Consider the following 16,016-nt stretch of genomic DNA (forward strand, 5'->3'; position numbering starts at 1 on the left):
TCTAGTAATTACAATTTATTCAGAATATTTACTCAGTTTCCTCCATGATCGTTCCATCTCTATTAATAATACAAAACTAGATCCCATCATCCTTGTAGCTGGTACAGTTGGGTAAATCATCACATTCTTACATCCTTTGTGCAAAAACTGTCTAGGAAATAACAAAAGCTCAGACAATTCAGCACAGTTTGTCAAGAGGTTATTCAGAGGACAAAATACTTCACTGAAACATTTCTGGCCAGGACTCAGATTTCTTTTATCTGACTGGTGCCTTGGTAGTGACTTTTCCTCCAGTTCCCCAAAGTTATTTCTTATGCTTGTTATGAATATTAGGATGTCATTAATTCAACAAACCCCTTCATGAATTACTGCCATGTCATGGCAAAGCGGCTTGTAAAGCTCAAAAGCTATGAGCTAAGCCTTGTGGGGTCACCCAAGATGGACAGGTCATAGGAGAGTTCTGCCAAAATGTGGTCTACTTGAGAAGGAAATTTCCACCCACTCTGGTATCCTTGCCAATAAAACCACATGAACAGTATCAAAAGGCTAAACAATATGATGCTGGTAGTTGAGCTCTTCCGGTTGGATTGTGTCCAATATGCTACTGGGGAAGAGAGGAGGGCAATTGCAAGTGGCACAAGAAAGAATGAAGCAGCTGGGCCAAAGCTGAAATGACACTTAGCTGTGGATGTGTCTGGTGGTGAAAAGAAAGTCCAGTGCTGTAAGAACAATATTCCATAGGAATCTGGAGTGTAAGATCTGTGAATCAAAGTAACATGGATCTGGTTGAACATGAAATGGGAAGATTGAAAGCAACATCTTGGAAATCAGTGCAATTAAAGCGGATGAGAATCAGCAATTTTAATGGAAAAACAATACAGAGATATAATCTCAAAAATTACAGAACGATCTTGGTTAGAATTCAAGGCAAAGCATTCAACATCATAGTAATTCAAATCTATGCCCCAAACACTGACGCTATAGAGCAGGGTGTCAAACTGGATTTCTTTGAGGGCCAGATCAGCATTGTAGTTTTCTGCGGGCCAGCAAGGGGTGGGTGGGAAGTGGGGGAGATGGGATGGACTTCTCCTGCAGCACTTTGTTGGCCAAAATAGGTTGTGGGGGGTGCATGCCCCCCCAGCACATTTTTGGCTGGCAGAGTGCTGCTGGAGGCCAGGGAGGCCAAAAACAGGCTACACGGGGGGCTTGTGGGGCCTCCATGCAGTCCATTTTTAGCCAGCAGAGGCACTGCGGGCCAGTTCTTTGCTATTTCCAGGCCAGTCCCATGGGCCAGGTTTAAGCACCCCATCGGCTGGATCTGGCCCGCGGGCCTTAAGTTTGACACCCGTGCTATAAAGGCTGAAGATCTACCATACCTTATAGAACTAACACCAAAAAAAGATGTCATTTTCATCATAGTGGATTGGAATTCAAAAAATAGGAAATCAAGATAACCGAAATAATAGCAATAAGAAGTTTGCCCATGAAGTTACAAATGAAGCAGGGCAAAGACCCTGATGTTGAGAACGATTGAAGGCAAAAGGACAAGGGGACAGCAGAGGATGAGGTGGATAGATAGTGTCATTGATCAATGAACATGAATTTGGGCAAACTCCAGGAGACAATTAAGGATAGGGTGCTGGTTTGCTATGGTCTATGCGGTTGTGAAGAGTAAGACATGACTTAGCAACTAAACAATGACATCACAATTCAATAAGGGGCATTATAATATTTACTGGAGAGCTAAAAGAATGCTTTAAAAGTATTGTCTATCTAACCTGTAATGCTGGAAATGTTAAATGGGTAGAAGAACATTGACTGATAGGATATTGACTTGCCCCACTATTAATAACAATAATCTCATTAATGTGAGCAAAAAGACAAAACTAGAAATTGTCCCATTACAACTCGGTTAACTCAAGACATCTTTGCAGAACATTCTGAATTGCGCTGTCTGTTCTTAACTTAAAACAAACAGAACAACATCCATTTGGCATGCTTCTACAAGCCAGTCCTCTAGCATAGGTCTAAAAACTATAGCAGAATCATAACTTGTTTATCATTAATACTGTGATCTAACTTGGTTTATTTGTATTTGGCCTAGAATTATCCATTGCGACTTGTAAATCTGTCTTATTTTCTTAGGGTGGAATAGAGGAGAAACCAATGGACAATTATCTCCCTTGAGAAGATCTATTTTCTTTTCTTTTCTGTTTTATTTTTAGCACCCTGCAGTATCACAAGGCAACAGCTAGCAACAAAAAACTTGTTTGTATTTGGGAGTCAAAGAAAAGCTCAACTTATTCAGAGTAATCATAGCCTGCAATTTCAATGTAATGAAGGATATGTCATTGTGGTTCCATCAGTCAGAAAGTGTGTTGACGGTTACATGGAGTTGCCTTTATGTATCTCTGGTAAGCATGCTGTCAGTATCATGGATTCTGTCAGTGATTTAATCTTCACTGAACTCTCTCACATCTTGGCTTAGAATTTTACTAGTGTAATCTAAATTTTAAAAAATTTGAAGCACATCAGATAGGAGAAAGATGTTCTGGCAATTCCCCAAACATATAAATTGTCTCTAAGGTTCAGTCTTAATTGAACTTCAGTTAAGAATTATGTTTCCTTGTAGTTGAAAATATGCATAATATTGGTAGGAATTTGTATCACAAATTGCAAAGGTTGTATCAAAATATGTTGATGTCATATTATTAAAAGAGAATTTAACTTGGAAAGTATTTGATGGTTAAATTAGCCTATAAATAGAAAGTATACTGTGCTATGCTCACAGAGCTAATGGATTATTTTTATGCTGATCAAGTTGAAGAGTTTAAAATTAAAATATTGGGTGCTTCATGAATTAACAGGTAAATTGTTAGCATGTTGTTTAAAGCAAGTGAGACAGCAACATAAAGTTTAAAATATCTACATATGATGGTATGAGAATTACAAATGCAATAGAATATACAATAGAACAGATACAATTACAGATCCAACAGAATGAGCGATAATACAACACTGATATTACTATTCAGTTATTTAATCATATCTATGTGTAATAATTTAAATGAAAGACCTTTACAGTCTTTATTAGAACATGATTATGTGTCAGCCTTGCAAAGTAGATCATAGAGGATGTACCATCAGATGAGCTAATTCTACTGTTAAGGTAGGGTTACTTTAACAGAATCTTGCAATCCAAAAGTACATTCCTTCGTCCTGTGCCTTTTAGAGCCCATGAAACTGGGAGGGTCTCTTCTGAACCGCTTGCCCTGTCTATTCCTGGCATGGACTGAGTTGCCTTTTAAACTGATGGTTCCCTTGGTTGCATTTCTTCCCCTTTTCTCCCAAGGTCATTCCCACATACCATTACTTCATATATTTCTGTAGAGATCTTGGCAGTTATCTGAGTCAACATAAAGCAAAAAGTATTTTAACTTATAGCAAAACAAGAGAGAGAGAGAGAGAGAGAGAGAGAGAGAGAGAGAGAGAGAGAGGGAGGGAGGGAGAGGGAGGGAGAGAGAGATTGTTCTAATAGGTTGTACCTGATTTTATTTGAAAAGTTGGACAGAATGTATAATAATGTTAAACCAATTTCTTTATAATTATTATTTTAAGGAATGTCAACAGTTTCAGCTTCAATTTCCTGCCCCAAAATTTAACAGTGTCAATATAATCAATTTAATCATATTTTATTGTTAATCAAATTGAATTTGAAACATATCAGAAATTTTAAAATACCTTTAAAGTTGAAAATGCTGATATTTCTGATTTATGGGATGAAGACTTGAAATATTTGATAATGGAGTATCAATTTATTTAAGACTTTAAAACATGATAAGTGTTTGTGTTAAGTGTAACTTGAGTTTGAAATGAATTTATGAAAGGATTTTCTTCTGAGCTTAGTGGAACATCTGAAAGACTATTTCAGGACGATTTCTGATTGTAGCTGAAATAGATTTTCTTTGTTGCTGGTGTAAGAAAGGTAAGGGCACATCAATTAATTTGATTTGATCACGGCCAATTTTGGTTTTCTTTTGGAAGAATCTTGTAATAAATCGCCTGATCTGCTGGGAGTTTTTTAGTTTTTCTAAGGGTTTTAATTGGAGTATTTTAATTAACTAAAATTAATTTATTATTTTATTGTGCGATTATTTTATTTTTGTGAGCCGCCCGGAGTCCTTTGAGCTAAGGGAGGCATATAAATTTGATTAAATAAATAAATAAATAAATAAATAAATAAATAAATAAATAAATAAATAAATAGAAATACTGTATATGCAAATGTTTTCATGTTAAAGATGTGAATGCTATTTTACTATTTTGAATTACATTCTAAAATGAAGGCATCTAATACTTTCTTAGGAACTTGGGGTTATATCATGCGTAGCCAAGAAAGTTTGGAAAACTGCTATTACTTTAAATATCAAGAAGTGGATATGTATAACATCAATTTTTGGAAAGACCATTCTTTTCTGTAAAGAAAAATTGATATTGTAAAATTTTGTCATAGATTCCATAATAATGACAGATTTTGTTTAAGTATAATTTGGAATTATATAATACATATAAGGGGTGTGTGTGTATTATATAAATTACATACATACATACACACACATTACACACACACATATACACACACACATTTAAATTATTTAGATCAGTTTAACCTGTTAATTCTTAGAGAAGAAATTCTAAGTTTATTTATTTATTCATCTTCATGCTTTCATATTTGATAGAAAGAGGGCAAAATTGCAGTGGTCCACCAAGAACTGAGAACGGAGACATTACTACTTTATCTGAGAAGCAGTACAAATCTGGCTCTTCAGTAGAATTCAAATGCCAAAGTTATTATGCCATGGAAGGCCAAAAAATATCTTTTTGTGATGATGGGACCTGGACAAAAGTACCCATTTGCCTTGGTAAGCGGAAAAGAAAGTCTTCATCTAATTTTTATGAGCATTTCTAATAATTAAGAATAATGGCTTTCTCTCTTTCTCTCATATAAAGAAGATTTAATTGATGTTTCCTGCAGCAGCCCTCCTTTATATACGATTTCAATTCTGTTAACTTGGGTGAAGTAGCTACTAGATGAAAGCTAAATCTAGGTAAATCTTGCAATAAGATAATATGATGCATTTCGATCCCGACAGCCTTCTCAAATAGGATTTGCTTTCTTTTTCACCTCAGATCCCTGTGTGATCCCCAGGACTGAATTGGAAAGCCAGAAAATAGAAGTTAAAGATGGAATAGATGTGCCTGAAAATATAGTTGTTCAACGTGGTCTTTCTATTGAGCTGACCTGTAGAACAGGATATGTCCTGGAAGCAAATTCTTCCCAATCAGCTTTTGTAATTCAGTGTGATGGGACACCACCCGTGATTCCTAAATGCAAAGGTGACTCAAAAAGTTTAATTTTACAATTCTGCTATCACCAATCCAGGGCCAAAACACTTCGGTTTGAGTCTATTTATGATTAGAGCTAAAATAAGCTGCAATTATTTATGTGTTTTACTGGTAATTTTTATCCCATCTTGATGCATTCCCAGCTGGGCTACATTTTTCTATTCTGAAAAGGCCCATTGGAAATTATTGGGATGTAATTGAAATAGGACAATGTGAAAAATTTCAGATTGCTGAAGAGGAGTGGTGCAATGAAAGACACATCCATTGGTGGTTTAATGGCCAAGTTAGTGCAAAAACTGCACTCTTCAGATCCTCCCCCAAAGGTCTGTTGTATCATCAATGTAGGGGTAATCTGCACCAGTGGTGGGTTTCTACCGCTTCACCCCGGTTCCACCCACCCAGACGTCATCATGGATGCTCTGTGCATGCGCAGAAGCACCGCACGTGAGCGAAACAAGTTCACAGTTCTGAACCAGTAGCGAAGGTATGTGAAAACCACTACTTATCTGCATGTCAATATTTTTATATCATTAAAAGATACAGTAATTGCTTTTGCTGATGATAGACTCCATAGCTGAGCTATTGTTTCCATTTTTAAAGAATTTATAAACTACTAGCTGTACTTGGCCACGTGTTGCTGTGGCCCAGTTTGGTGCTTCTGCTGGGCTGAAAGAGCGAGGCTGAAGTTCCAAACTCTCCATGAACATTTGGTGGGCATGGCCCATTCGACGTCACTCACTTTCATCAGTCACATGACAGCCCCTGATGATTAGGGCAGAGAACCGGTTGCTAAAAAACAATGGGAACCACAAATTCCTCCCTCTCTGTCTCCCCCCCTTTATCTTTCTATGTCTCTCTCTCTCCCTGTCTGTATCTCTCTATGTGTGTCTCTCTCTCCCTCTCTCTGTATCTCTATGTCTCTCTCTCTCTCCCCTCTCTCTCTGTATCTCTCTCTGTCTCTTTCTCTGTCCCACCCTCTCTCTCTGTATCTCTGTATGTGTGTCTCTCTCTCTCCCCGTCTCTCTGTATTTCTCTATCTCTCTCTCTCTCCCTCTTTCTCTGTTTATCTCTGTCTCTGGCCCAGCCTCTTCTGTATCCCCCGCCATCACCCTTACCTTTTCAGGCCAGGCCTTCACAGCTCTCCGCACTAGAGCAGAATCTTGGGGGCCCCCTTCATCCTCCCTACACAGATGCTCTCTGAGGGCTCGATGGGGAGACACATAGCAGGGAAGGGAAGGGAAGGGAGGGAGGGAAGGGGTGCGGCAGGGGTTGGAGGCTGTTTTGGGGCTTCCGCCCGAAGGAAGAAAGTGGCAAAGCCAGGAGCCATGTACACTCCACTGGATTCCTGCTGCGCAGTTCTCCTCCCCCGCCTGCCAAGGGCAGGGGAATGATTAAATCCCCCCCTCTTCCAGGCAAAATGAAGGAGGGCCGGCCATTCTCCCTCCTGGCCATTTCCGCCCCCGAAGCCTCCCCGGAGCCCCTTTTCTGCCAGAGGCCGAAATTTTCATGTAGGCTCCATGAACTGCCAGAGCACCCACCTGGGAATCAAAGACAGCACTGGTCAAAAGTGACCCCGAGGCTCCACTTGCCTCCATCTCCCACTCACCGACCGGATTCGCATAGCGCCAGTTAGTGGCTGGTCTTTCTGACCTCGGGGCCTGTGGTAGCGTTGGGCCAGACATGATTCGAGCCAGGTGAGGGATGGAGGGTTCCTGCTTAGTGGACCCAGGCAGCCTGGTTGCCAGGTGTTCTTTGGAGGGAGCCCCGAGAGCGGCTGGCGAGAGGGATGGGCAGCAGCAGCGGGCGAGGCTAGTTTGCGGGGTGGCCGGGGGATGGGGAGGTCAGAGCCAGGCTCGGGCAGGTCCCGGCCAGCCCTAGAAGTGCCAGCTGTGAGGGCTTCCTGGTGGGGAGCCAGCTGCCTACCTGCCGAGCCTGGTGGCAGGATATGGCCCTCTGGCATCTCTGCCTTCCAAATGCGCAGTTTCTTGGAAGCAATATGGAGAGTCTAAATATAAGGAGCAGAAATCTGTTGAGCGTAATCAGGGCTGGGAGGCTGCCATATTGGTTTTATGTCCAGCAGATGGCGCTGTCTTTCAATGTTTTCCAAAGTTTTTCATGTTTTTACCTGTCACAGGTGTGACATGTATATAATATAGGTATAGAAAAACATGCCCGTAGTCGAATGCAACATTGTGTCAAAATTTGAAAGCAATCAGAGAAGAACTTTAGGAGATGTGCGGTTATGTACAAACGGACATTTACATTTTTATTTATATAGATTACCATACCAAAATCTAAATATCAATACCAATAGAAATTTCAACTCCATTTCTAACAAGACTATAGGGAATTCTTTAATTAGTGGGGGGAAATATTGCTGTGCTTCTAATTTTAGCACTAGCAGATATGGGGATGTCTAGTGAAAGACAACTCACAATTTTAGTGGCCCAACCTCTCCCAGAACCAGTTATTCCACCACAGGCATTAGAAGAACTTCATGGAGATGTTTCTTTGTTTATTCATGCATGTTATTTCTGTACCATGTTGATTCTTATGGATTCTAGGCAGTTTACAGATATTAAAATAGCAATAAAATAATCAAAAATTTTAAATTTTAAAAATAGAGCCTTGGTAGTACAGTGGTCTAAAGCATCCTGTTATTAAGACCAGCGGCCTGCAATTACTGCAGGTTCGAATCTCGCCAGGCTCAAGGTTGACTCAGCCTTCCATCCTTTTTAAGATAGGTAAATTGAGGACCCAGTTGTGGGGGCAATAAGCTGACTTTGTATAAATGTACAAAAGGATGAAGGCTATTGCTTAGCACATTGCTTAGCCCTGAGTCTCCGGAGAAGGGCGGCATATAAATCAAATTTAAAAAAAAAATTCAATAACATAATGACTAAGAATAAATCATAAGAAAAATGCACACATGTAGACCTAAATCTCTGTGGTCCTACACTCACTACTAGCTTCAAGAAAACCAGGAGAGTGACTGCCATTCTCTACTTAGGGCAGCTGTTCCTAAGGAGGGGAGCTGCAAGGAGAAGATGTGATATCACTCCCTGACTAACTGAAAGTTGGGGACTCTTGCAATCCAGGTTAGACAAACCATGGTCATCTGGAAAACTCAATGTCATAGATGCCCCATACTCAAGCTATAAATAAGTAATCATGACCAGAGGGACATTGGTAGCCACTGCAACTTTTGCAGCAATGATGTAATGTAGCAGATCTAAGAGTATATATTGAGCATACAGATATTGAATTCTAGACCAGTTGATGTTTTGATGGTATCCCTGGGGCAATGCCAGGAGGAGCTAATTAATTGTTTAATTACATGCCAAGAAGGCGGTATCCACTCTCAGAAATCACATAGATTGATTTTCTCCAGGAAATCTGCCCCAATCTTCAAATCTTCTAGCAATGCATCCATTGCCACAGTAACTGAATTGTTGTTGGTGATACTCTACCTCAGAGTTATCATTATAGAATCTATAATATAGATTCTGCTTCTAATTCTGAACAGAATTTGAACATAAATGGGACTAGGAACAAGCCCTGCGGGCTCCATCACAGCCTTTGAAAGCCTGACCTCTTTCCTTTGTCGCCATGATCGACAACGTCAGGCAGAAGTGGAACCACTGCCATGTGTAGCTCTTAATTTTACAACCTTGCAGGTGGTTGAAAATGCTAGTGAAATTGACAACAGGACTGAATAGCAAGAAGAGGGGTATCAAATTGTAGTTTTATGTTTCAACTCAAAGCAAAGTAAAGAATAATTATAGGAACTGGCTGAATTTATTTATGATGTTCCAAATAAATAATAGCCAAGAACTACTAAAAGTAATAAAAGCTCCATTACAAAGAATTTGAAGGCCTGACCTCTTTTCCCTGTCACCATTAACTGAAACTGTAACCTCAGACAGGAGAGGAACTACTACAATGTGGAGCCCCTGATTTGTAACCTTGCAGGTGGCTAAAAATCCTACCAGGCTCAACAGTGGGACTAAAAAGTAAGAATGATGGTATCAAGTATGGGGGTATAGGGGTATCAAATTGTAGCTTTTTATTTCAATTGGAAACCAAAGTGAAGGAGGAGAATAATTACAACAACTTTCTGAATTTATTTATGATCTTTCAAATAAATACAAGGCTACTAAAAGCACTTTTAATCAAGATGACTATTTTCACAGTATATTTTAGAACCTAACTGGCAGTTTTAAATTAGTTGTGCCCATCAGTAAGTATGTCTATTGATTAATATGTTCTTGTGGTGCTATATAGATATTTAAAATAGTAATATTGTTTTCTGTGCTTATAGAAATCAATGCCTACAATCTGATATGAGTGCACGTTTTCCTTTTTTCATATAATATATGATTTATTTTCTCTAGAAATTACATGCAACTCTCCAAGAATATCTAATGGTACTTTCCGACCTCAAAGAACTATATATCATGATGGGGATCTAATTCGAATTCAGTGTGACAGTGGATTTACTTTTGATCCAGATAATGGAGAAAAGGTGGTTGAATGCACAAAGAATGGATGGTCACCTCCACCAAAATGTATCAGTAAGTAGAACTAGTGTACATTACTATGATTGTAGAATGGCATATATATTGAACTTTGTACAAGTGTACTTTTTAATACAATTTTATATGATTTTCTAGTTTTCTGCCAAAGGGACATATTTCATCCAGAGCATTTTAACAGTATTTACATATATATAATGTACTTTTCAGAGTATAAGATGCACCTTTTTACCCCCAAAAAGAGGGTGAAAATCTGGGTGTGTCTTATAGTCCGAATCAGAGGTGGGTTTCAGCAGGTTCTGACCAGAGAACAGTTCTGGAGAATTGGTCATAGCGAAAATTTTGAGTAGTTCAAAGAACCAGTGGTAAAAATTCTGACTGGCCCCGCCTCCATCTATTCTCTGCTTCCCAAATCCCAGCTGATCAGGAGGAAGTGGGGATTTTGTAGTAACCTTCCCCTGGATTGGGGGCGGAATGGAGATTTTACAGTATACTTCCCCTGCCATGCCTACCAAGCCATGCCCACCAAGCCATGCCATGCCAACCAAGCCATACCCATAGAACTGGTAGTAAAACATTTGAAACCCACCATCGGTCTGAATGTAGCTCTGCCCACCCACCTTCGGATATTTTTGGGCTCCGTGTGTCATATTTTTATGTGGTTCCAGGTGGCAGGGATCTGGGTCAGGGCACAGCCTGAGGAATGACCCTCTTTGGGATGGCTTGGGGGGGAGGTAGCTTCGGCAAACAAGATGGGCCCCATGGTTCGCAGCTGGTCCGCCCTCTGGCTGCCCAGTGGGCAGCTCAGGGCAAACAATGGCCATGATGACTTCACTCCCCAGCAATGTAAGGAGATGCTGAGCTCTCTCTGTGCCCGGGAGCCGAACTGAGCGGGAGCCCCTAAAGTGAAATGTCCCTCCTTTCCAGCCACCGCCACCCGTTGGCCCAATTCCCCAATGCAATTCACAGAGCTATGTTTCAGGCAGCGGCTGGTTCCCCTGCAATGTGCATCAGGGAACAGGGAATCATTTTTGGATTCGGGGACGGAATTGCAGCACTGCCACGTGAAAATGCTTTTCTCCCCAATGCACATTGCAGAGCTGTGCGCCCTCCTCCTCCTTCTCAGCAGACTCACTTCTCTTTCCTCCTGGCCAGACCCATTGCCTTAAACGCGATGCACTTTTTTTGCTTCTGCGTGCCCCATTTTTGGAATCAGGAAGGAAAGCATTTTTGGGTGGCAGACTCGTGATCCCCTTTCTGATTCCAAAAATGGGGCGTGGAATATCGTGGACCCTACAATCTGAGTCTAGGGCCTGGCAATTATAGTCCCAATCTTCTTCTTCTTCTTCTTCTTCTTCTTCTTCTTCTTCTTCTTCTTCTTCTTCTTCTTCTTCTTCTTCTTCTTCTTCTTCTTCTTCTTCTTCTTCTTCTTCTTCTTCTTCTTCTTCTTCTTCTTCTTCTTCTTCTTCTTCTTCTTCTCCTTCTCCTTCTCCTTCTCCTTCTCCTTCTCCTTCTCCTTCTTCTCCTCCTCCTCCTCCTCCTCCTCCTCAAAATGTTCAAAATCCATATATACAATATATTCTCTGGTTACAGTTCTTTACAGTAATATTCATCATAATCATAATAGTATTTTCTAATGGTAGTTTCATAATAACAGTTCTTTTTCCTCATAACATTGATACATACTAATTAGTAATACTAATCAAAATTAATAAATTACAGTAAACAACCATAATAGTGAGATTAATCTTTCTCTTGTAATCTTCAAGATTCTAACTCCAGTTTCTCTTATTTAACTATTATCTATCATAGTTTGTTTTACTTGTTCCTCTTCCATTCTAATAGTTAATAAATAATTATAAAAAAATTCAATCAGTTTATCCTCTGGTCCTGTTAAAATTTGATCCAACTCTGTTGGTTCTTTTAAAAAACCATACATTTTGGCATCTTTACGGTATCTAGATTGTATCTGTGGATGCGGCCACCATGCTAAATTTATCCCTTGGTTATTCAATTCCTATTTGTTTTTCAATTCCCCCTTCTCATTTAAAATATCTCTATACCTTACAATTTTTCCATGTCCATCACATTTGGATATGCTAGTGCCTCCATCGTGGAGAGCCAGACTGGCATTTTCAAGAAATGTTTTTCCTTGATTTTTGCCCATACTGAGAGTAGGGCATTTCTGATGTAGTGTCCCTGAAAGTATTTATGTGCTATATATTTCTCATGCCATAGAAAGGCATGCCAGTTGTAAATCGTGTCCCTACAGTACACCTAATTGTCTACATCTCAGGATTATCCATTCTTTTAGCCAGGTAAGGGAAGCTGTTTGATAGTATAGTTCCCAGTTTGGCAGCCCAAAACCTCCTGTATTGATAGAGTCTTGCATTAATTTCAACCTAATCCTTGCCTTTCTGCCTTGCCATATAAATTTGGTTACCATTCTATTTAATTCCTTGAAGTATTTCCTTTCTAGCTTTATTGGAATTGTTTGGAACAAGTACAACAGTCTCGGTAAGATATTCATTTTGTCCCAGTCTTTAAGAAAGGAAAAGAGATGAAGGAAGCTGGTTTTAAAGAAGATAGCACTGATTGAAAAATATTCAGTCAACAATGTATCATTGTATGCTGCCCTCATTAATCTTGAAGCAGCTTTTGACTCTGTATTCAGGACCAAATTATGGGAGTAGCTGGAAGTTGCATCAATTGATTATCTCCATTTAGAGGTGTGGAAGTGCACTGATTAGAATTTTCACTGCTCGCTGCCAGGTGTTTGAATCTGATCAGCTCGAGGTTAACTCAGCCTTCTGAGGTCAGTAAAAAAATTTTTGAAAAGTTTTTCAGATTTCCAGTTTTATTTCTTATACAGATAATATAAATTGTACATTTTCTTATACATAATTAATCATACATATACATGCTTTCCTTAAAGAAAGCATTAAATAAGGCATTTTAATTACATTCGGAATTGCTCTTCTACCCTTTCTTCCCTCATTTCACAACAAACCTTCTTCTTCTCCTCCTCTTTCCCTTCCCTCCCTCCCTCCTCTCCTCTCCTACTGTCTCCTTCCTCTTCTCCTACCTCATCCTACTTCCCCTTCCTTTCCTCCATTACTCTCTTCTTTTCCCCTTCTTACCTTCTCTCCTACTCCTGTCCCCTACCCTTCCTTCCTCTCCTTTTCCCTTTCTTCCATTCCTCTCTGTCCCTCTCCTCTTCCTACCCTCTACTCCTCTACTCCTCTCTCCTTTCTATCTTCTTTGCTGTGGAATATTCTTCTTGTTTGGTATCCGAGCAACTTCTGTATTCTAATAGTATACACTTTCTTTCAATTTCTTTTCAGATTTATTCTATCAGTGCTATCATCATAATTGTACATTTATTCTTATTATCTTCTTTCTTTCCCCCCCATCCCCCTTTATCATTTACTCAGGTGTCATCTGGGTTTCTATTTCTTTTTTATCCTGTCCCTCATTTAACTTTCTATTATCTAAATAATTTATCTATCCTCTTAACTTCATATTTTTTTTCTAACAGGGGTGAAATGCTCCTGGTTCAGACTGGATCACCCGATCTAGTAGCGATGGAGGCGGGTGGTTTGGAGAACCGGTAGCAAAAATCCCTCCCCTCCACCATTGCCCAGCTGAGCCACGCAATCATCAGAGGCTTTTTTAAAATTTATTTTTAAAAGCATTTTTTCTACAACCTCTTTGGTCTTTAAAAGTTAAAAAAAAAGCCTCTGATCATCGGGCGGCTCAGCTGGGATCATCAGAGACTTTTAAAAGCATTTTTTCTACAACCTCTTTGGCCGAAGAGGTTATAGAAAAAATGTTTTTAAAAGGAAAAAAAGGCTCTGCTGATCAGGCAAGTCAGCTGGGATTGTCAGAGGCTTTAAAAAAGAGAGAGAGAAAGCCTCTGCCGATCAGACAAGTCACCTGGGATCGTCAGAGGCTTTAAAAGCATTTTTTTTACAACCTCTTCAGCTGAAGAGGTTGTAGAAAAAGTGGTTTTAAAAGTAAAAAAAAAGTTGGCCATGCCCACTCAGTCATATTACACCCCCCACCAAGCCACATCCACAGAAGCTGTAGTAACAAATTTTACATTTCACCACTGTTTTCTAACCATATATAAAATCTTCCCCATGTCTTGAAATACACTGATTCCTCTTTATCTCTTATTCTTAAAGTTAATTTATTCATTTTCGCACAGTCTAAAATCTTTTTACTCTTTCCCATACTACCAACAAACCATTCCTTACACAATGTCTCTGGAAGTATCCATGGATCCATTTTTTTTCCATACCATAAGAAAGGATGCCATCCTAGTTGTAAATCATGTCCTTCCAAAGTCAACAGTCTTGTATTTCTCAATAAGATTCATTCTTTAATCCAAGTTAACATCGCCACTTGGCGATACAATTCCCAATTTGGAAGACCAAATCCTCCTCTAATTCTGGAATCTTGAAGCAATTTAAGGTTAATTCTCACTTTTTTCCCTATATTTGTTTGGATTGTATTGTCTGTTTGATGTAAAATGCTACTCCTCTTTTGCTTTGACAAGCCAAAGTTATATACGATGTCTCTAATTTTATTCGCTCCAAAAGTTTTTTATGTTGCTTTCTAATATGCACTTCTTGTAAGCATATAATTTCTAATTTTAGCTTGTCTATTTTATTGAATATTTTCCTTCTCTTTGTTGCTAAGTTTAATCCATTTATATTCAAAGATATTATTTTAATTTCTTCTTCCATTTCTTATTTATTTATTTGTTTTGTCCATCTAGTCATTCTTATCTCCCTTAGTTCCTTAACTTCTTTCACCCTCACTCCTTCTCTTAATGCTCTCTCTTGTTCTTTCATTGTCTCTCTTGGTTGTTCTTTCTTCTCCTCCTGTTGTTCATCCCCTTTTTCTTTCCACAACCTTCCTTCCTCTTGGACATCTATATATTGTTTATAAAATAACTCTGCTTTCTCTACTGAATCTAATCTGTATCTTTGTTCTTGCCAGTTCACCAATATCCTTTCTGGAATCAACCATCTAAAATTTATTTTTCTCTTTATTAAACATTTCATGAGAAATTGATATTCTTTTCTCAGATCTCTCACTCTTCTTGGAATTTGTTTCAGTGCCACTACTTCTCTCCCTTTGTATTTTATCGTCGTGTTTCTCATCAATTGCAATATCCCTGTTCTCAGTGTTTTCTTGGTGAATCTGACATGAATTTCTCTAGGAAGATTATTCTCATCACATATCTTGTGTGCACTCTGTATATCTCATCGATTCTACTTAATATCCCTTCCTTACTTTCTTCCATTGCTTCTGCTATTATCTCTGCAATTTTCTCTGCTAAATTTTCTCCCTTTTCTTCTTCAATGTTTTGAAATCTTAAATAAAAATCAGCTTTATCCATTTCCAGGGTTATAATTGTTTTTTCCTGATTTTTATCAGTAATTGTAAGTCTATAGTCCATCTCTTCAATTTTTTTGTTGCTTTTTCTTTTTCTTCCATTTGCTGTAATCATTGTTCATTTTTCCCTATCATTTCTTTAACTTCTTTCAATTCTCCTACCATTTTTTCCATATTTCCTTCCATTTTTTTCCATTCTCCCATCTACCTTGTCTAATCTTGTCTTAAGATCTTGTCATAGTCTGTAGCATATTTTTTTTAATTCTGTGTTGACTTTGTCTTGATGTGATGCAATTTCTGTTGTCTTTTGCCCTGTAGTACCAGGTGTTGTTGATATTGATGGTAATGATAAATATGTTTTTTCTTCACCTTATATTTTTTCAAATATTACTACCCAATTTTATAATCCAAATACTTGATTTCTTTAAATTCAAAATGCCCTATCAGACTCTTCAGGTTCTTGATACTCTAATCCACATAGATTTTATCCGTAAACCATACAAAAAGCCAAGAACAATCAAACAGCCCAAAAGGGCGAAAAGAGAAGAAAAAAAGAGAAAGAAGAGAAAGAAAGAAAAAAAGGAAGGAAGGAAGGAAAGAAAGAAAGAAAGAAAGAAAGAGAAAGAAAGAATGAAAGAAAAGGTAAAACCAGTGCAAAAATAAAAATTC

The 16,016-nt window shown here is 38.7% G+C and overlaps 1 protein-coding gene across 2 annotated transcripts in view; it reads left to right on the forward strand.

The window, feature by feature from the left end:
* The window catches only part of LOC148114686 (complement factor H-related protein 5-like), a 159,185-nt gene that overhangs the window by 3,741 nt on the left and 139,428 nt on the right, over positions 1–16,016 (forward strand). For both annotated transcript variants that reach the window (XM_087890064.1, XM_087890065.1), the window contains exons 3-6: positions 2,226–2,414; positions 4,740–4,922; positions 5,191–5,397; positions 9,801–9,980. In XM_087890064.1, coding sequence (XP_087746190.1) covers positions 2,226–2,414; positions 4,740–4,922; positions 5,191–5,397; positions 9,801–9,980 — 759 coding nt within the window. The remainder of the gene's footprint in view (positions 1–2,225; positions 2,415–4,739; positions 4,923–5,190; positions 5,398–9,800; positions 9,981–16,016) is intronic.

Source organism: Pantherophis guttatus, chromosome 3, assembly GCF_059756535.1.
Source record: "Pantherophis guttatus breed Tessera chromosome 3, ASM5975653v1, whole genome shotgun sequence".
Classification (NCBI taxonomy): domain Eukaryota; kingdom Metazoa; phylum Chordata; class Lepidosauria; order Squamata; family Colubridae; genus Pantherophis; species Pantherophis guttatus.